The 22,507-nt window shown below is 36.5% G+C and overlaps 1 protein-coding gene across 3 annotated transcripts in view; it reads right to left on the bottom strand.

Moving 5' to 3' along the window:
- The window catches only part of SEL1L2 (SEL1L2 adaptor subunit of ERAD E3 ligase), an 84,046-nt gene extending 64,433 nt beyond the window's left edge, over window positions 1-19,613 (bottom strand). For 2 of the 3 annotated variants that reach the window (XM_040981192.1, XM_040981193.1), the window contains exons 1-3: window positions 19,484-19,613; window positions 7,717-7,772; window positions 382-550 (exon numbers count right to left, since the gene is read on the bottom strand). In XM_040981192.1, coding sequence (XP_040837126.1) covers window positions 382-550; window positions 7,717-7,772; window positions 19,484-19,541 — 283 coding nt within the window. In that variant the 5' untranslated portion in view covers window positions 19,542-19,613. Of the gene's footprint in view, window positions 1-381; window positions 551-7,716; window positions 7,773-19,483 lie in introns of those variants that run through there. The other variant, XM_040981194.1, reaches the window with a different exon arrangement.
- Window positions 19,614-22,507: the final 2,894 nt, after the last annotated feature.

Here is a 22,507-nt window from a genome sequence, read left to right as displayed (position 1 = left end):
AGATCTTACTAAAAATAGATCTTACTGAAATCAATCAACCACATATATATGTTCAATTAGAGTTTTAGATTCCTAGATTAGAAAAAGGTGTTATCTCCATCTTGATTGCTTTTAAAGTATTAGGGTTTCCAGTAGAATAATATGCTGAATCACCATAATTTCGGACATTATTTTCTCACAAGACATGGTTATCAGTACTGAGTATTCTAATCAGTATAAATTTCAAATCTAAAACAGGAGACAGAGCTTAACAAAATCTAACACTTTAATATGTAGTTATAATATTTATAACTACACTTGAAGATCGCTCAGCAAGTACCTCTAAAATTTGATTTTAGATTACATGAAGTTAAAATTTACATGAGAGAATTTCCAACTTACACTGATTTTTATTTCTCTTCAAGAGATACTCATCTTGAATTCCTTTTATTCTTATTTTATGCTGATTCTTCTTTTTTTCTAAGATATATTCTCTTTTACTGGTTAATTTGCTCACCTTTTTTCTTTCCAATTTACTTAATAAAAATGGTTTGATTTCATTCATTGATACCTGAAAAGAAAAAAAAAATTGCTCAATTTTTTATGTTTTACTCTTTCAAAATGAAACAGGAAAATGAAACACAAAAAATGTTTATGACAAAAATACAAGCTTAATTGATCCAGTAAGATTTTAATTAGTCTAATTCTTGCTTTTTTCCCCTGAAATCCAAATGACAATTTATTTATTTCATATCATTGATCCATATGTTTTACAGAGCAAAAATTTAAAAACTATTGCATTGTCAGTTGAACTACACAGCCAAGCATTAAAAGTTAAATGTTATAAATAGAACAGTAGGATGATTTAACCAGTTTATTCTTGCGCTAGTAACTTGCTATGGTAATACCAGCAGTGTGAGCTAAATGAAAATGTTGATATTGCTTTACACATTATGACAAATTTGTGGAAAAGGAAAATACAAAAAAATCTTGTGAGGGGCTATAAAGACAATATAGCAGTAATCTTCCTTAAAGTACTTTCAAGAGTTACATAATTAATGCATTTTAATTACGGCAATGCATTTCTGAGTAGTGGAAAAACATGCTTTTTCAGATTTCAGGAGAAAATTAAAAAGTGTTATTGGATCTGTTATGGCAGCCTACTGCCTAAATCCTTGCTTTGCCTGTGCCAGGATGCCATATGGGTACTGGTTCATATCCTGGCTGCTCCATTTTTCATCCATCTCCCTGCTTGTTTCCTAGGAAAGCAGTAGAGAATGGCCCAAGGTCTTGCGACCCTGCACCTGCATGAGAGACCCAGAGAAAGCTCCTGGTTCCTGGCTTCAGATTGGTTCAGCTCCGGCCATTGCAGACTTCTACTTGAGGAGTGAAAACAGTGGACAGAAGATCTTTCTCCCTGTCTCCCCTTCTTTCTGCATATCTGCCTTTCCAAATAAATAAATAAATAAAATAAATCTTTAAAAAAGTGTTATGAAGGCAAATATTCATCATTGGTATGTATATTTTTCCAGGGTAAATTTTACTTGAAGATAAGAAACATTCCTTTATTTGTCTATTACTCTACTAAGAAGAATCCAAAAACAGTTTTTTCAGATTTATTTATTTTTATTTGAAAGATGCATTTACAAAGAGAAGGCATGACAGAGATCTTCCAGCCACTCCCTAAATGGATTCAATGGCTGAGCAAGGAGCCAGGAGTCTCCGTGGCATCTCAATGTGCATGCAGGGGCCCAAGCACTAGAGCCATCTTCTGCTGTCCTTCTGGTCAAAGACAGAGTGGCTAGGACAGAAACCGGTGCCTGTATGAGATTCTAGTGCATCCAGTGCAGCCTTTTACACCCTCGGTCAAAATTTTATGTGCTTTTTCCCCCTCTTCTTTTCAATATCACAATTTAAACTCCCTCTTTTCAAGATAGCTTACTGGAATTCTTCAATCTTTCTTTGTGGCAATAAAAACATTATAGCAGTAACCCAGGAGCCAAAACACACACAGACATAAAACCACATAAGAACAATTAAAAAAAAAACAGCTTTGTGAAAACATAATTCACATGCCCTAAATTAACCCATTTGAAATATAAAATTCAAACAATCTGCAGTTTTAGAATATTTTCATCTCCGCAAGAAAAATCGCAAATTCTTTATCACCTTCCTTATTCTTCATTCCACGAAACTAATTGTCCATAATACTGGACTTGTGAGTGTGTGTGTGTGAATGTACGAGAGAGAGAGGATTCTTTACTTAGTATTGTGTTTTCAGGGTTGATGCATGTTGTAGCATACATTACCATTTCATTTCTTCTTATACCCAAACAATATTCTTGCATAGATAAACCATACATTCTTATTTATTCATCCACTGGTAGATATTTGGGTTGTTTCTCCTTCTGGCTAATATGAGTAACACTGCTATGAACATCTGTATGCAAGTCTCTGTGAGGACATGGAAGGACTTGACTATCATTCTTAACATAAAGCTGATAGATTCAGCAGCTAAAATAAATGCACCAGTTATGTTTAAATTTAAGATAATTGGTGAACATTTTTACTAAATGTTTCAAATACTACATGTTAATGAATAAAACCATAAAATATATCTACTAGCAGTCAACAAGTAATCATGTGAGTCATTCAGAGGCTGTGACAGAAAGTTGCTTCCACATGCTGGTCCTCAGGTCTTCCCAAGCATCAGTATCCAGCAGATAGAAAGGGAATGAGTATGGAAGGTCGGTTGTTGGGTTTACCTTTGGCTTACTTGTTATTTTCAACTGTTTTCCACTGTCTAGTCACAGGGCTACACCTTTGAACAGTACAGCCAAATGCTAAAAGTTAAATGTTATAAAATACGACAACTGAAACAGTTTAATCATGAAAATATAATTTACTTAGATGTTAGAAAGAAAAAAATACAAGTTTTGATGAGCCTTCCGTATTTTCTGGCTTAGAGGGGATTAGTATATATTATTGTTATTAAAAGAGATTTATCTTTTTCATGCAAAATCACTAGCATCTCACTTGAGTAGGCAGTGCAAGCTTATGCAGACACCAGTAGTTTCTGGTTTCGGATTTCTCGTTCATTCACTGGGAGTGGGCAGAACAACAACCAGCTGCAGCAAGTGTTAAAAAGTTTGAGAGACAGAGAGGATTTTTCTTGCTCTTAAAGTCACCCAAGCATTATATAGCTCCATAACAAGAATTTATTGAGTATCTATCTCAGGTCATGTTTGAAAAGTTGGAGATCTAAACTTGAATTAAAAAAAAAAAATCTTTGCTTCCACAAAACCACTTTTCTGGCAGGGAAGATAATAACCAACTGATAAAATTAGCTAGTTTTTTTTTTTAAAGATTAAGGTTATGGAAGTGGCAAAAGTTAGCATTATTTGACATAGGATGGTTAGGAACAAACTCTCTGGCAATTTTGAGTAATAAATGTCACTCTTTTTTTGTTTGTTTGTTTCAGATTCTAAATCCTAGGTCTTCTAGGTATTCAAGTTGTTCTGTTCGTTAGTAAACTAAGATGTCCTGAGCCTGGAAAATCAGCTCATTTTGTTAGTCTTTTAAAATACAGTCCTTTTCCTGGTAGCAAATATTTACATGCCATACATTTTCATTTAAAGGCAATGAACAGAAATTTTAGCATATCCTATATTCCTAGGACATATTTGATGCCACATAAAAGTTATCCCCCAAACTCAACCCTTATTGTTTAACATAATTTCAACAATAATAATATGACTAATAGTAATGGGACTTTCAGGGCCTCTACAAACAGTTTTTGGGAGGCATTAGGCATGAAATAACAAAGTAATGAAGCAAATACATTTATGCTAGGCATTCACTAGGAACTGCAGATATAATGAGCAAATAAGTTAGAACATATTATGGTCTTTCGGGGCTTTCATTCATCTGCAAGGAGACAATCAATAACTTATAAATAAGTAAATGAACTAGTCAGTATGAAGTATCAATACATGGCATGAAGAGAATACAATAAGGATACATACAGAATATGGCATGAAAAGGGTTGGTTGTAGCCAGTCTAGGGTGAATGTCCAATAAAAAAGTTACTGAAGCAGTCAGTGATTTCAGAGCTAATAATCTAATGATAAGATGAGTCTGGTGATGTCAGAGGCCTGTGTGGATGCAAGCTCATGTCTCAGATACTTCACTTACAGTCCAGCTTTGTGCTGATGTCCTGTGGGAAGCAGTGGAAGACAACTCAAGTGTCTGGGCCCCTGCCAACCATGTGGAAGACTCAAAAAATGCTTCAGGGTTTGGTCCAGCATAGCTTCAGCCAAGTAGTCATCTGTAGAGTGAACTAGTGTATGGAAGATATTCTCTCTGTAGCCCTAATAAATAAATAGCTTTGTTTTTTGGAAAAAGGATTTATTTATTTACTTGAGGAAAATAGAACTACAAGGAAAGAGGGAGATACACACAGAAAGAGAGAGAGAGAGAGAGAGAGAGAAAGAGAGAGAGAGATAGATCTGCCAATTGCTGGTTCATTTCCCAAATGGCCTCAAAGGTCAGAGCTGGGATGGTCTGAAACCAGGAGCCAAGAGCTTCTTCTAGGTCTCTGCAGCTTTCCCAGGCACGTTAGGATGGATCTAAATTCGAAATGAAGCATCAGAACCAAAAGAGGGAGGCATGTGGGATGTCAGCAACACAGATGGCAGCTTTATGTGCTATTGCAAAAAAAAAAAAAACTGGTTCCAATAAAAATCTTTTAAAAAAAATCTTATTGACAAGAATGCAGTCCTGAGCCCATTACTGTGGCTCATAGAGAGGGAAAGAGGGAAAGAGAGGTTGGTTGCTTCACTTTGTACATGCACACAATGACTAGGGCTGGGCTGAGGCTAAAAAACAGGTCTGAAATCCAGATCCCCCAGGTGAATGGTAGGAACACAAACACGTGAGCCATCAAAAGTGGTGTTCCATGGTTCTGTGCTCATGCAAAGCTTAGCTAGAGAGCAAACACAAGAATCATACGGGTAGCTTACAGCCTAGGCTGACCTCCAGTTCATGCTTTTCAGTTAGATCAACTGAGTGGATGAATAGTGTAATTACAGGGATGGAGAAGCATCAAAGGAGGGGAGGTCTTGGAGGAAATCAACCTTTTCCACTACTGACGCTTATCTTAACATCTTTAAATTATACAGCTATACTGTGTATGGAAAACAAAGTTTATTTACCTAAGAGTAAGAGTGAGTCATGTTTGGTATGTCACAGAACACAAACATCATTTCTTACAAATGATAGCTGTTGGTTCTCAAAACATTCTACAAGGGTACCAGAGCTCTTCAATGGAAAATGATAGCCTTTTCAAGAAAATATGCTAGGAGAATTGGATACCTATATGCAGAATATGAAGTGGGACCTTATACTATAAACAAATTTAACTGAAATGAGCTAAAGATATAACTGTAAAATTTAAACCTATAAAAACTCTCAGATTTCAGGTTTGGTAATGATTTACTGGATATGACACCTAAAAGCATGGGTAACATACAATACTGTTACAACTCATCTGCAACCATAAAAATGTGATTAAAAATGAGCAAAAAACTTGAAGTAATTTCTCCAAAGAGGATAGAAAAATTACCAAAAAGCACATGAAACACACTTGGTGTCACTAATGATTAGGGAAATGCAAATGAAAACCACCATGATATACCATTTATATTTATCAAGATGCCTATCATAAAAAATAAAGACAAAATTTTAAAAACCACAGAAAAAAATAATTAGACACACTGGTGCTCTTGTATTATGCTGGTGGAAGGGGTGTGCATTAACTTTGGAAAACACATGGAATTTCCATTTTTTAAAAGATGAAATTACCACATGATCCAACAATTCCACTTTTGATTACACATGCCAAAGCACTGAAAACTGGGCCGTGATGAGATATTTATATAACTTTGTTTATAGCAGAATTATTTGCAACAGTGAAAAGGCAAAGGCAATCTAGTATGTATTCAGGTATCAGTGAAGAAATAGTATATGGCAACATATTATTCAGCCTTAAAAAGTAATAAAAAGGAAGGCAACTATGACACATGGATACTTTGAAGGTAGCATGCTATATAAAATAAATCAATCACTAAAAGCAATATATTGCAGGATTCCATCTATATGAGGGACCTGGAGTAATCAAATTCATGGAGACCAAAAGTAGAATGTCAGATGTCAGGGGCTTGGGGATGGAGGAAATGGAGAATTATTGTATAACAGGAACAGAGTTTTAGTTTTGCATGATGAATAGTCTATAAACAAGTTACCTTGGCACATTTCCCCCTTAATTTTGTCACAAAATTGTTTTTGCCAGTACCCAAAATGCTGAGATCACTTATAATAGCTTTTAGTTTCCTTTTGTGCTTAGGCTGCACGTGGACAGAGGCCTTCATCTGCCCATGCTGGCCAGTGGTAGGATGCCCATGAGTCTGAGCAGCATCTTGTTTTCCAGTGGTAAAGGGATACGAAAGGAGGGCAGCGCTGCATGCCTTAAGAACCCGAGGCCCAAAGGGAAGCAGGAGAATGAAATAGATGTCCCTTCAATCTCCACCTGCCCATGGACAAACTGTCGGCTTTAGGAAAGCTCATTTTTACACTGCTGATAGCAATCCCGTTGCTAATTATAGGGTGTGTTAATTGTAGTAATAAGGGGAAAGCTAGAATTGAGAAATTTAGAAAATACAGATATATTTTTAAATTACATAAATCTTTTCTCACAGTTTATTGCTCTAATTTGTACTCAGGTCTTACGCATGAATCCAATTGACATCTACTGAGGGCCTGTTACGGATTAGGCATTGTTCTAATTGCTGAAAACCACAGATCAACATCCTTGCTGCCGTACAGTTTATACTTACTGAAGAGTGACAACAAACAATAATTACACTTTACATGCTGAGAATTCTGAAAGCAAAAATAAAGTAGGGAAGGGTGATAGTCCAAGGTGCTACAGCAGAGTTTGCATTTTAGATGGAGTGATTACAAATTTAGAGGGTGTCCAGGGAAAGATTCTTTGAAAAGGAGATATTTGTACCAAGCTCTGCAGGGGAGAAGGTAAGGGACCCACATGGATATCCAGCAGCAAGCATGCTCTAAGCAAAGAGAGAATGGAGAAGTGTGTCTGTGTCTGAGTTTCTGGGAATGCCACTGAGCTCATTGTGCCTAGAATGGTATAAGGGTACGGGGAAACAAAACATAACAACAACAAAAAACAGTGTTGCCAGACCCCATGAGCAAGCCATTGCAGACTTCAGCTCTATTCTATATAAGATGAAAAGTCACCAAAAGGTGTACTTAGAAAGAGCTTCTATTTACAGCATTGCCTATCCCTACCACCAGTATATCCAAACACATCATCATGTTAATAAAGTTTGATAGCTATCTGTGATTCTATAGCCCAGGTTGGTCTCTACCTTTTATACCTTAATATAATAATATTAAGTATCTATACTTTAATACTGAGGGCCTCAGGCAGACCATTACTTAGGATAAGACCTGGGTCTGAGAATAGTCTTAACTTCCCACAGTAGATGGATTGAGTATTTACTAAATGAATGAAAGAATAACGTCTCTTCAGACTTTTCAAAAAGAATAAGCAGAGGCAATAGTTAATAGTAACCTGTTAAAGAAATGTTGAATTAACACTAAGAGTCTTATAGCAAGCTTTCTCAAAGAAAACGTATTATTTAGCAAAATACTTACCTGTGTGGTGATATTTCTTTCCTTTTGTCTTTTATTGTATCTTTCTGCTCCAATATCTGCAAAATACAAAAATTTCTATAAAAATTGAAAGGCTTTTCCTTTTACGTATTTTTAAAAGTTTCTTCTAAAAATTTTTAGAACAAATCAAAACTAAAAGAATGAAGGCAGAAAATAGTTGTAATTTACAGATGGTAATAATGCATTAAAATAATGCCTTCACTGGTAAGTTTTAAAGGGACAATCTGTTACCACAGGTAATTTAAATGTTTTCATCAATCCCTCTGAAATTGAGATCATATAAAAGAGTTCCTCAAACAGTAGAGCTAATAACAAAAGTGCAAAGCTTACAGAGCTTAATTGACATTTTCCCATGTAAATAAATGGCACATATAAATAGAATACATAAGAAAAATCTCATATTTTTATAGACTCATTTGTATGTTACAGTGGATGCCAAAATTAATATAACTGAGTGATACAAACATCTGATAAATGTAGATTACCATAATTTTATCAGGCTTCAAAATTTGAGAAAATGATTTTTAGTGAATTTTTAATGAATCAGTGCAATGAATCTTTTCATACATTATATATAATGTAGAATGTAAGCACAGTTATGTATATTTAATTTTCACAAAGTGCTTGAAATTATTTAACTTGCATCTTTAGAAAAATGAGTCTATGAAGATCTGATATGAAAGGCTAACACTGAGGTGGGACAATTTCACAACAGTATTAGGAGTGTTACTTGCCAATTATTACAAACTGATTAAATGTACTGTAAAAATGACCTCTTTTTTATGAAATGAAACATGTATTCATGTGTTACATACAATTTCATAGCCTAAAGAATTTAAGTCAGGAAAAATATATAGGAGTTAGAACTGAATACTTGCAAAAAGTTATGAGCTTATATGTTTAAAGCTAGTTGGTGAATCTTGAGAGGCAAGCTGATAGCTCAGTACATTGGGTTCTTATTACACAGATGGAAGAAGTGGGTTGCACTGCTGGTTCCAGCCCTGGCCCAGCCTTGGGTGCCCATCGTAGGCATCCGAGAGTGAATAAGCAGATGGTAAGACTTCTTTGTGTCTGTTGTCTTTTTCTGTTGATCTCTCAAACCATTTTTTTTAAAACCAAAAACTTAGGAAAAAGAGGTCATGAACTTTCTGTTATCTTCCATTTTGTATTTATTAATTCGATACTTCTTTTGTTCTTTCCCTTACTGATAAACTTTTTAGGCAGCAGTCTCACAATTCTATATTCTGTTCACATTGCATGCCAGCTCCTACAGAAACTTATCTAAGGCTGATATTTAGTTCTTTGTCAAACTAGAGAAATAACACACAAATTTTAGATAAAAATTTAGGAAATGCGTCGTGATAAATGCACTAATATCCATATGCCCAAAGATTACACATAGTAGATATAATTATATGCATTAAGATATTTCACTAAGTCTTGAATATCTGATGAAACGTTATCTGGCTTGTCAAACGATCATCTAGAGGCTGTTAATACTCATTATCAGAGGCAATACAGCATCATAGTCCATTATATAGATTTTTAAAATATTTATTTATTTGAAAGAGTTTCAGAGAGCAAAGAAGAGAGAAGGAAGAAGGCAGGGCAAGGGAGAGAGAGTTTTTTTCTTTACTTGGTTCACTCTCCAGATAGCTACAATCTAGGACTGAGCCAGTACAAAGCCAGGAGGCAGGAGCATCATCGAGGTCTCCCACGATGGGAGGCAGGGGCCTGAATATTTAATCATTAGCAGGGAGCTGGATTGGAAATGGCACAGCAGGGACATTAATCTGTGCCCACATGGGATCCCAGCATCACAAGTAAAGTGGCTTTACTCACTGTGCCCAATGCTGGTGTCTACCATGTGGGCTTTTAAACTAAACAGGCCCAAGTCCTGGTTCTGATGGTGTACCTCTTTCATGAATCTGCTATGAAAACGAGACAATCTATTTAGCTTAGTGTTTATTACATGTTGATTGTTCAATAAAAGCTATATATTTGTAATTATATAGTTTGTTATATGAGATCTACTAGTTTAAAGGACTTCAGATACTTCCAAGACAATATCACATATAAACTAGTACTTTCAAAAGAACTATGGCTAATAAGACATCGAGATGTCATCTATGATTAGGTCTTATTAATGCTTTGCCTATAATGTGATTTTACTCTCAGTTACAGATATTTCATCAGAAGAAATTACTAGCCTAATTATATGTTTATAAAAAATTTGACACTATTATATTATAGTCACAGTAAAAGTTTAGTAATTTTTAAATTCCACTGTCACAACTAGAAAAAGGAAACTACAAAGGTAGATTCAAGTTATCACATTCCTCCAAGTAAGCAGTATAAAATTTATAAACTACATTATTCACAGAACATCCAGGCACAGGGTAAGTAGAAGTGCCACGAGTATTTGAGCGGGAGAAGAAAATTACAGTTATTAAATGTAATAAAGTTCATATTATATATGTACACTGGACCAGAAAATCAAACTGTTGATGGTCAAAGAGTAGAATGAAAATTACCAGGCTAAAAGTAGTTATCAAAGATAGTGTAACCATAGACAAAAAAGTTAGTGATATAGGAGGGGATTGAAGAATATAATTGAAGGAATAAACTACTCACTACTATAAAACATAAGAAGGCGGGCCTGGTATGATAGCCTGGTGGCTAAATCATTGCCTTGCATCCTTCAGGGTTCCCATATGAGGTCTGGTTAGTATCCTGAGTGCTCCACATCCCACCCAGCTCCCTGCTGGTGGCCTGGGAAAGCAGTAGAGGATGGCTCAAAGCACTGGGACTCTGCACCAGCGTGGGAGACCAAGAAGAAGCCCTTGGCTCCAGGCTTTGGATCAGTTCAGCTCTGGCTGTTTTGGCCACTTGGGGAGAGAACCAGAGGCTGAAAGTTCTTTATATCTCTGTGTAAATCTGACTTTTCAATAAAAATAAAATAAATCTTTAAAAAAATAAGAAGATAATGGCAATTGGGCATTATTTCTAGCATAATACACACAATCCAAAGTAGTTCTGAAACTATAAAAATGTGATTGTTTCTAAATTTTAGGCTTTTCAGTTTCCAACTAAAGAAATGAAGTTTTGGGCCCCAGCATGGTAGCCTAGCAGCTAAAATTTAGAGTCTTTTAAGAAGTCTGTGTGAATTATTCCATTGGTTTTCAGTGGGGAAGTGAGTATAAAAACATAATAAACTTTTCAATCATAGAAATGGAAGTCTGGTTCTCTCTGCATACAGTGATAATGGAGCAACTCAGTAAAAAGGAGTCAGAACTTTTAAGCTGCTTTTTTGCTATTTCTAACACAATCACCCTCTGCGTTTGTCCCACGGTTCTTTCCTTGTTTTTCCTCCCATGAACCTACTAATATGTCTGCTCCAGCAGTATTCTGATTTACAAAATTTGGGCAAAAGTTTCCTCTTTCAGTCCAATTATATCTCTAGCTTTGTCCTTTAATGTTCCCAATGACTATTTTTTTCATGAAGGATGCCTCAACTTTTTTCCAGAACTGGTGAACTTTTTTTTTATTCATTTGTTGTATTTAAAAATAATAATGATAAAGAATTGACCAGCAGGGAAGCTGCAGAGTATACATCAGTACATCCAATCTGGAAATGCTTTCTTTAATTTTAGCACACTAACTCTACTTCCACAATTGTGGGGACAGGCTTAAATAAGTCTCAAGAAAGCAGTTTTTCTTGTCTGTCATACCTAATTAATCAATAAGTTATATAAGACTAGGTGGCCACAGTAAATAAAAAGACTCCTGTGGGCCTGGCATGGTGGCCTAACAGCTAAAGTTCTTGCCTAGAACAGGTCGGGATCCCATATGGATGCTGCTTCTAGTCCCGGTAGCCCACTTTTCATCCAGTTCCTTGCTTGTGGCCTGGGAAGGCAGTCGAGGACAGCCCAAGGCCTTGAGACCCTGCACCCATGGGGGAGACCTGGAGGAAGTTCCTGGTTCCTGGCTCCAGATCAGCGCAGCACTGGCCGTTGTGGCCGCTTGGGGAGTGAATCATCGGACGGAGGTATCCTGCACTCATGTGGGAGACCTGGAAAAGAAGTTCCTGGCTCTTGGCTTTGGATGTCTTGGTTCTGGCCTTTGAAATCATCAGCCGGAAGATCTTCCTCTCTGTCTCTCCTCTTCTCTGTATATCTGACTTTTTAATAAAAATAAAATAAATCTTTTAAAAAAAAGACTCCTGTAAAATTACAGGATAAACAAAGTCAAAAGGAAGAAAATGTCACTAGTGCAGTTCCTGCCAAGCATCATGCTGCTAAAAAACAACTGGAGGAAAAGCAAATGATGCTATCAATCATCTGTTGGTTTGTTCTTTTAGGATTTAAAAAGATCTAAAAGTTTAGAATAGATGTTTTGTTGATACACTTCACAAGCTTTAGTAAAGTGCTTAACAAAGTTTATTGTTACATGGGTACTCATTATTGTTCAACTTGATGAATACTTTTGCTTTTTTACCTTTCAAATTCTACAGTAGATACAGAAGGCAAATAAAACGCAATCTCTAGATTTAGTTAGTTGGTGAAAGAGATAAATCTGTTTTCTGAAACTGTGCTTCATAGAACAATAAAAACAAAAGATGCCATGAGAAAGGGATTAATAAATTCTTTGTATTTTTGGGTGAAGCAGAACATGCTGGACTTTAAAGGAAGGACAGCGTATTATGATGTATATTTAGGAAAGAGGATGGGATGGCAGTCCAGTCCTGCAGACAGGACATCTACAGGATAAATTGAGAATGATGTAGAGGTGAGATAGCCGGATACAGTAAGTAGGTAATCGTTTGAAATGGTTGAAACGGGATACGCATGCAGCCAAAATGCAGTGGAAAAAGAATCTAGAATCAAATTACAAGGTGTTTTGAGTACTTGACAAGATGTTAGAATTTTATTCTAAACAAACTGGATGTTTTAACAGGGTAGAGCCATAATTAGGTTTGGATGTAAGAATATTCTTTCTGGAAGTACCACAGTTTACATTAGAAACTGGAGTGTTAGAAGTAACAATGCAGCTGTTTTACAAAAGAAGAGATTGAAAATGCATAGTTAAGAGAAGCACTGAGGATGCAGAATTGAAAGAATTTGGTAATGAATAAATAAACAAGATTAAAAGATTCTGATTTGTGCAATGGACCTGAGATGGCACTTTCATCACTTTGGTCTTCATAATCTACAAAAATACTGAATTAGGTAGCACTTAGAGATGAGCATGCAATTCAGAAAGTTTGAAGTTGAGAAATAGGGAACAGGAAGGAATGGCTGATACTATTAGCAAGAGAAAGCCACAAGCAAGGAAATAACTTATAAAAGAACACTGAATTTAAGAAATACACATTCATTGTCCATATCTGGACATGCAGCTATAATGATTAGGAGAAAGCGCTGGGATTCTGAGGTACAGATGCAAATGCACATGAAACTATGGAACTTAAGAGATCACCAGGGGTGAAAAATGTGAAGAGAACGGGAACTGATTCTGGATGGGCTTCGCATTTAAAGGAGAGTTGAAGACGACAAGTCAAAGAAAAAGACCGAGACGGTGTGAGGATGCAGAAGGAAAAATTAGATGGCAACTAGTGTCAAATAATATAGAGGTCAAGTGGAAGGAGCCGTGAAAGGCTACTGGACTGCTAATGAAAGAACTATCGGCATTTTTTAAGAAAAACAGTTTCAGCAGATGGTGAATAGATCTTGGGATCTGTTAGGAGCAGTAAAAGGCTATCACTGGAAGATATAATATGTGAATATAAAAATGATTAGAAAGATACACACTGTTATATGAAGAAAATGAAGTAGAGTTAGGAAGAGTTATTACTGGGATGACAAAAAGGACATATCAGAAGGGGCAATTCATTCAACAGCAAAGCTAAGAGAAAGCTGATGCTGATACAACACATACTTTTAATTTTGTTCCTTCTCTGGAATAGCGACTTGCACTAATATATCCTCTAGTGATTTTAGGCATTAGAAACGAGGTATGAGTTGTAACTTACAATCTTGAGGGTAAATAATTGACACTCTACAGCATATCCTGCTGTCAACCCATGATGGTTAGTAGATTAGATATATTAAACATGCTTCTGACTTTTTGAAATTTTTAATACATGGTGGGTTTATAGTGATAAAATCTCACTCTAAACTAATGAGTATCTAATGAGTATCTAATGAGTATCTGAATATATCTGATAAGGCTCTTCTACACAAAATACATAACTCAATTAACTGAATAGCAAGAAAAGAAATAACATGAGTAAAAAAAAATGAGCAAAGGAACTGAACAGACATTTCTCAAGAGGATATGCAAATGTCTAAGAAGTATATGAAAAAGTCCAACATTCTCTGTATCTCCTCTCTGTATATCCGCCTTTCCAATAAAAAATAATAAAAATAAATCTTAAAAAAAAGAAAAAGTCCAACATTACTAAATAACAGGGGAATGCAGATTAAAACTTCCCTGAGATATAATTTTACACATGTCAGGTATCATTAAAACCATGAGAGGTAACAAGTATTGGTAAGAATGTGAAGAAAAGGAAAACCTTGTACAACACTGAAGAGGATGTAAATTGACAGAAACATTATGAAGAACAGTGTAGACACTTCTTAAAATTGTTGCAAAAAAATAGTCATTACATTATCAATGAATCTCCTTTCTTGGTATATATGCAAAGGAATTGAAATCAGCATGTTGACAATCCAGCTTTACTTCCATGCTAATAGTAGCCTTGTCCACAGCAGCCAAGGAAAATGCCCGTTGATGGATGAGTGCATAAAGAAAATGTGGAATATACACATACGTAGTACAATACTTTTCTACTTTAAAAAAGAACATTAATGCTATGTGCTACAACAAAAATGAAGCAAAATAAGTTAGGCAAGAAAGAAAATAGTAGATGATCTCACTTATATGTGAAATCTATGCACATTCGCACAAGAGTAGAACATAAATACTCAATTATTATTAATCAATTAACAGTTACATAAAAATATAAAGCCTTCTTGATTGACCTAAATATTTCACTGGCCCCTAATGTAACACTCAGTTGATCGTCTCTTTAGTAGTCATCAGTTCCATCATAACACCTGTTCTCTCTTGCGTCTCTGCAAGGAATGATGTTCTAAAATACTTACTTTTTTCCTGTTTAAAGGTATAACAAAAAGCAACTGATGATGGCAAAGGTAGCTTAAACATTCCTGAGTTCAAAATTTATTCAAAACAGAATTTGTGACAGCAAGAAGTTACTGAAACAGTTGTGGATTGACTCCTTGTTGCAACTCAGGCTCCTCTGCAACATTTGGCAGACCTGGTCTTTATGCGACTGTTCTCTGAAGCAGAGAGGGCAAGCCATGATCTCTATAAGATCAATATCATACTCATCCTTTTAACCTTGGGTGGAGAATCACTGGGGGCAGAAGGGGGAGTGGTATGTTTCAGAGCACAGAGTTGTTATTAACTATTATTTTCTTTTGGTTTAACTGTAGAAGCACGAGCAAGTGAGCAGTTACTACTAGAAAAAGACAAGCTGGAAGACACCCTAGCATTTGGGTGTTACGTGGTCAGAACTCCCAGTGCAATTTTTTAATCTGCCTTATTTATGTAGCTTATGCCACATTAAATTAGCAGTTAGAATGGTAGATAGAGAACAAACACATTATAACATTTACTTCATTTTCTGTACCATATGTTTGAGTTATGTTGCTTATTCTTTTCTATCATCATCATCATCATCAACTATTTATTGTGAAGATTTACCAAAAGGGTAAAACAATCTTGGTAATTTTCAAAGAATCTTCCTTAGACAAATACAGAGTCAGAGACAAACAACATATAGGTAGAATCCAAATCCAGAAGATCGAGTGAATAAAATGAACTCAAATGTGATGCGTAACCTTGCAAGTTATACATAGTTAAGTCAAAAGGGGCAAGCATTGAGAGCTAGGATAAAGGGTCAAGGCAATAAAAAAGAGTAAACTTAAAGACTATTATATCTATGAATCATAGGTTTTTGGGCACCAGCTTGTACAGCAACCGCCTTCTCTTCAACTAGCTACCACCCTGGGTCTGTGTACTCTTGCACTAAATCAGTATGAAACCTTGGTGGATCGCAGCCAAGTGCCAATAACATAGAAAGAGCTCTGGAATCATCAACTCCCAGCTCTGTTTCATTGCCTCCTGTTCACTACCAACAGCCAAATTCGGGTGTCTGCCCTTGCTTTTGCACTAGTTGAAGCAAAAAGATTTTCCAATGACCACTTTCACTGCTTGCTTGCTGATTTTTATCTAACCTGTCCATTGTCTTCTAGTATTTGACCACTGCTATCTGTTCTTGTCTTCTTAGCACCTTTTCACCCTGGACTTCCTTAATGCTACTCTTTCTAACTGTATCCATGTAAGTTCTTTCAGTTCCCACTGTGACTGCTCTGGTTTACATCTTCAAATTTTCTCTGGTCTTTTCAGTGTGCTGCTGGTTAGATTATCACTGGACCTTCTACATTAGAATCCTTTGTGGTTATATGGGGAATGAACTAATAGATGAAGAATCTCTTTCTCATTGCATCATTCCTTCTTTCTATATTTATTCTTTTAAATAAAAATATGATGTTAAAATTTTTTTTCATTTACTGAGGTCTTCTTTATGTCAATAATTTCTGTAGTTTTTAGAGTATAATTTATGCATTTCTTTTATAAAATATTTCCAAGTACTATTCTTATTTTGATACTGTAACAAATGGAATTGTTTTCTTAATTTTATTTTTATTTGCTCCCTGAGATTATAGAAACTAATTTTTGCACATTGTTATTTTACCTTGTTACCTGTGAATACAGTTTTACTTATCCTTTCTAATCCTGATTTCTTTTGTGGTCTAATTGCCATAGCTACATCCAGAACATTGACTAGAAACAGAAAGAATGAACAATCTTCTCTTATTCCTGGCCTTAGTGGGAAAGCATTTAGTTAAATATTTTTCATTAAATTTTAAAAAAAAATATTTTTTGAAGACATATAGGGGGAATCAAGAGCGATCCTGACAACCTCTTAACAGGTCATATGCACAGAGCAGGGTGCAGGGACCCCAGAGTGGAGCAGGGGGACAGGAGCAGGCTTGTATCCCAAATCTGAATACTCCCGGATCCTCATTGAGGACCATCAGTACGAGCACCAAAAACTACATCCCAACTGCCAAGGAGACCACGGGGAATTGGAGTGCCTTCGGAGGCCAAGAACTCTGAAATCATCCACTCCCGTTTGGATCTACCACATAGGATGGAAGAAGTCCAAATTGTTCCTCACAGGATCCAAGGGCATCAGAACAGCCAGGAGCCCTGAGCAGTCCGCAGAAACAGAACAGTAAACTTCCTTCGGGACTAGGGAGAAGAGCTCTCTCTGGTCCTTGCTTGGTTCCAAATTGGGGTCCCCACCCTCTCTTGCAATGATCCATCAGGATTGCTCCGGACACCCCTCAAAACAAACAAATAACCAACCAAACAAAAAAATCTAGAATAGATGACAGAGAAAAACAAGGAAAGCTTAGAATCAGACAGGAAACAGCGTGGATTCACTTATACCTTACTAGGTGGGACACGAAGATTAGTTACTCCTCACTAGGGTATTGAGGATTTCTCTACACACCCCTCCTAAAACTGTTGTGCACCTAAACTGTTGACATATGTCTTGTTAGAGTTATAAGCCAGTCTAGACTACCCCCCCCCAAAAAAAAAACCCAGGTTCAGCAAAATTATGCTTCAATGGTATAAAATGCTAAATATTATAATGAAAATAGACACGAGACAGCTGAACAGTAATCTGTAGCCATTTTAAGATGTATAGCACCCGGCTGTATATAAACTAAAATTGAAATGTCAATGAAGTAGTCACAGGATGTGGTTAAGAACTTTCAGTTTTTTTTAACGTATTGGTTACTCAATACTATGTCAATTAATTCCATAATGTTATAAATTATTGTTGATGTTATGTTGGGGCTTTTAATTGATCGGGATGATACTCTGCCGGCTCTACCTTCAGACCACAGAAGGTCTCCCCAACAAGCCGTTGAACTTATCTGGACAATAAGATGCTTGGTATATGCTTGGTATATGCTTGCAATGAAAGAATCTCAACTGAACTTGCACTGTGGTTATGCAACAAGGTGGAGAATCCACCATGTGGGGAGGGTTTAGGGAGGGATGGGGAGAATCCCAGTACCTATAAAACTGTGTCTCATAATGCAATGTAATTAATAAAAAATATTTTTTGAAGATTTATTTATTTTATTAAAGAGGCAGATTTATAGGCAGAAAGAAAATCAGAGAGAAAGATCTTCCATCCACTGATTCACCTCCCAAGTGAATATCCAAATCCAGGAGTCGGAGCTGAGCTGATCCAAATCCAGGAGTCAGGAGCTTCTTCTGGGTTTCCTATGTGGATGCAGGGTTTGAAGGCTTTGGGCCATCCTTCACTGCTTTCTCAGGCCACAGGCAGGGAGCTAGATGGCAGGTAGGGCAGCCTGGACAGCAGTTGGCCTCAATATGGCATCTTGGTGCATGCAAGGTGGCAATTTAGCCACTGAACTGTTGTGCAGGGCTCATCATTAAATATTTTACTTGTGGGTTTCTCAAGGTATTTCTTATCAGGTTGAGGAAGTACTTTTTTTTTTTTAAAAGAAGATTATTTTGTTTAAAAGGCAAAGCGATATACAGGTAGGGAGGTGGAGAGGGAAAAAATGAGGGAGAGGAAAAGCATGAGGAAGAGGGAAATGGGGGTGGTGGAGAAAGAGACAGAATGTTCCACCAATACTTACTCTCCATTTGGCTACAGCAGCTAGGAGCCAGGAACTCCAAAAATCCTCCACTTGGGTAGCAATGACCTGAGAATTGAGGCTATCTGCTGCCTTCACAGGCACATAAACAGGAAGTTGGATCAAAAGCAAAGTAGGCAGTGGTCTGACACAGGACGTCAGTGTTGCCAGCCCCAAATCACAAAGCTATTGCGTTTTGTTAAATGCTTTTCATGCATGATTGAGGTGTTTCTCTGGTCTTTGCCATTTATCCTTTGACTGTGGTGTTAGATTAATTGACTTTTGGATTGTAAAGTCATTTATGGTTTAAATCCAAATAAATATTTCTTAAACTAAATTAATGATGAGTAAATTATGTGAGGATTGGTAAAAGATTTACTCAAGCAATGGTCAGAGAAAGGAGGTGGTAAAGAAAATAACACTGATTTTTCAGGTAGAAACTACTCAGGAAATGTTGCTACTTTCTAAGTAGAACATTATTGTATAAACACTTAGGAAGAATATAAACACATTTGCAATAACATGTTTCAGTCAACCGAGTCTTGTATTTTCCTTTGAACTCCTAGAATTAGATCATCATTTTATTTTAAACAACACTTAACCTTACCTCAAATAGCCTTCTGTAGTAAGAATAACTGCAATGGTTTCCTCCCATATTTGCATTCTCTTCCTTGCCTCCTTAAACTCCTCTCCTCCACCCCCTTACACACACACACACACACTTTTCTCCCAAACATTGTCCCAAGAAGGAATATAATTTCTCCTCATTATTCTTATTGGATCTTTCCAAATACTTTTACACAAAATGGGGTTAACTGGTAATAGAGCTGCTCACTTCTGATTTTCTAGTTGGTTTCTCAGTATTGTTGTAGTGAAAAGATTCTATATAGAATCCTAAGGACAAAAAAACTTACATTTAACTGTGACCCCAAGAATAATCAATATCTCTATTAACAGTGACAAGGGCTTCATCTTCTAAGCAGCTCCTCTTCACGCCAACAGAGACAGAACTAGGTGGCTGGCCCACAGGCTACTTCTGCTCAGTTCTGGGGTGGGGCAGTCAAGACTTGGTTGCTAAGAAACCATTTCCTCATTGGTGCACCAATGGGCTTCCAGGACGTTCATTTAAGATGGAATGAAGGCAGCTACTCTTCAGAGCAGTCTGTAGGAAGGAACCACATTGAGTCTGCTCTTTCTCTGGCTGGAGACAATGGATCTAAATTAATTATGTGTTGCTCCCTGTTACAAAAAGGAACCGGAAGCACTTTTTTAAGCACCCACATTAATGCTCCTCTGTGCAGTTACTTGGAAGTTCTTTTGCTTGAATTTACATAAAGTGAACAAATTTCACAAATTTGGAAGTTCTTATTTGTACATGTATAATCTGTACTTACAGGAAACTTCAAGTACACAAACTCATGTGACATCAACCCTTAACCTATCACCTGTAGAATGTACAATGAATACGTGGATCACAGCTGCTTTGTTCCCAAGCTAGATCACGATCTTTATCCTTTATTCAAATTAGGAACTACTGAGGTTTTACTAAGACAAAGGTAAAGTCTTTGTCTTAGTGAAAAATACCTTTGTTACTACTTCAAACAATATGGACATTTAACAAGCATCCTAAGGCTGCTATAGATCAAAGTAGTCATTTAAGAAAAAACATGGACATTCTAAGAACACTCAGGGAGTCATCCTAGTTAAGAAACTGTATCTACAACTTTGTACAGTGTGTCCAGATAATTACTTCAGAAATTTTATTGTCATAAATATACAGGTTTACTTCCTTTGTTAGTTTCCCATGGATGGAGTAAAAAAAAAACATAATTTTGAATATCACAATTATATTTTCTTATAGTTCTAGACCCAGGAATCCAAAAGGCTTCTTACTGACCTAAGGATAGTTCCATCTCGAGGCTCTTGGGAGGAATCCATTCTTTGCCTGGAATTTACCATCTTTTAGTGGATGCCAGCACTTTCTGTCTCGTGGCCATATCACTCCAATCAATGTTTCTCGTAATCCATGTTACTTGTCTTCCATTCTTTACGTCAGTTTGTTGCTTAATAATAGGAACATGCATCCAACAGGCATTGTTGTCATTGTGACAGTCCTCTAGATTGTCCTGGGAAAAACCCAAATAGGATAAGCCAATCACTGCTGTTGGCCTCTTGATAAAGTCAAGAGATACAGTAAACAGATGTTTCAAGATATTAACACAGTACAGTGTTATATATAATATACATTTTTTATAAATAGGATTAGCACACTAAAATAATAATAGTTTAGAAAATATATGAAGCATTAACAGTCATTTGTTGTCATTAAGGATAATACTGTATGTGCAATACTTTTCCATGATTTTCAATGCAGGAATTCTGCTGGCAAGAGCATCACCACCAACACATGGTGAGTAACATTGTGCTATGACATCACCAAGTGAGTGGAATCCTTCAGCTCCATTACAAGGTTATGGAGCCCCTAAAACATAGTACTCTACTGCTTGTATTGCTACATGGTTCATGACCATAATTTAATCTCCCTTTACTTTCTTCTTACAAAAATCATTGTGATTATCAATAGGATTTACCAACATAATTCAGGATAATCTCAAGAATCTATACTCTTCTCTATAAAGTCCTTTTTGCCATATAAAATAACCTTCATGGGCTGGTGTAGTGGCATAGCAAACTAATCTTCTACCTGTGGTGCTGACATCCCATATGGCACTGGTTTGGTCCTAATTGCTCCATTTGTGATCCAACTCTCTTTCAATGGTGGGAAGGCAACAGCAGATGCCTCAAAACCTTCTGCACCCATGTGGAAGACCCAAGAGACACTCCTGGATCCCAGCCTAGGACTGGCCCAGCTCTGGCCATTGTGGCCATTTGGGGAGCGAACCAAAAGAAGGAAGATCTCTCTGTCTCCTTGTCTCACTATAATTATTTCAAGTTAAACTAATAAATCTTCAAAAAATGAAGTACCTTTCACACATTCCAGGCATTAGGATCTGCATATCTTTGACACTATTGTTCAGAGTAACTTAGTTCCTAATGTGTTTTGTTTCACCAAGGGATTTAAAAATAGTATATTCCTAACTTTTGTATTTCTTTAAATTGCCTAGATGCAATTTTTAAAAAAATGGTTTCATGTGATATCTATTAAACACTTTTCAAAAAATGCTTTTTGGTCCAAATTTGAATCCAGAAGTTTCAGTAATAATCTGGCCTCCTAAGTCACTGAGATTGAATCAATTTGACCCATGTTCTCCTGCTTTTCTTCCTTTTTATTTAGTAATTTTAGTATTTTTAGTATTTTAAAATAGTTTATCCTAAAAACATGAAATGGTCTTTTGCATGTGTATTTTAAGCCCAAATTTTCTTTTTCACCTTTTAAAAAAAGATTTGTTTATTTTTACTTGAAAGAGTTATAGATAGAGAGAGGGAAAGAAAGAGAGAGGAGTGAGAGAAAGAAAGAGAGCTATCTTCCATCCATTGGTTCACTTCCCAAATGGCTGCAATGACCAGAGGTGGGCGGGTCTGAAGCTGGGAACCAAAAGCTTCCTCTGGGTGTCCCTCCTAAGTCAGGGGCTCAACCTTTGTTGTTTCCCCAGGCTATTTGCAAGGAACTGGATCTGAAGTGTAGTAGGCAGCACTTGAATTAGAATCCATATGGGATGCCCCTGCTACAGACATGATTAGCTTATTATGGTACCATGTTAGCCCCCATCAGTTTTAATTCCTTATAAATAGCATTGCCTTAACATAAAAAAGTTACGATTATTTTGGTTTTAGAGAAGGGATGATCTACAGTTTAATGGTTCTTAAAAAGCACAGCCAGAAGTACTGGTCCTAGATTGGAGTGCAAACAGCTTCCCTGATTACAGGGAAAGAAAAAAGTGTCCATTGTGAAACATGTTCCTGCAGACACCTTACAC

The sequence above is a fragment of the Ochotona curzoniae genome, unplaced genomic scaffold (genome assembly GCF_017591425.1).
Source record: "Ochotona curzoniae isolate NIBS_2020 unplaced genomic scaffold, NIBS_Ocur_1.0 contig_3520, whole genome shotgun sequence".
Classification (NCBI taxonomy): domain Eukaryota; kingdom Metazoa; phylum Chordata; class Mammalia; order Lagomorpha; family Ochotonidae; genus Ochotona; species Ochotona curzoniae.
The sequence above is the reverse complement of the archived record's forward strand: the minus strand, read 5'-3'. Positions and strand labels throughout refer to the sequence as shown.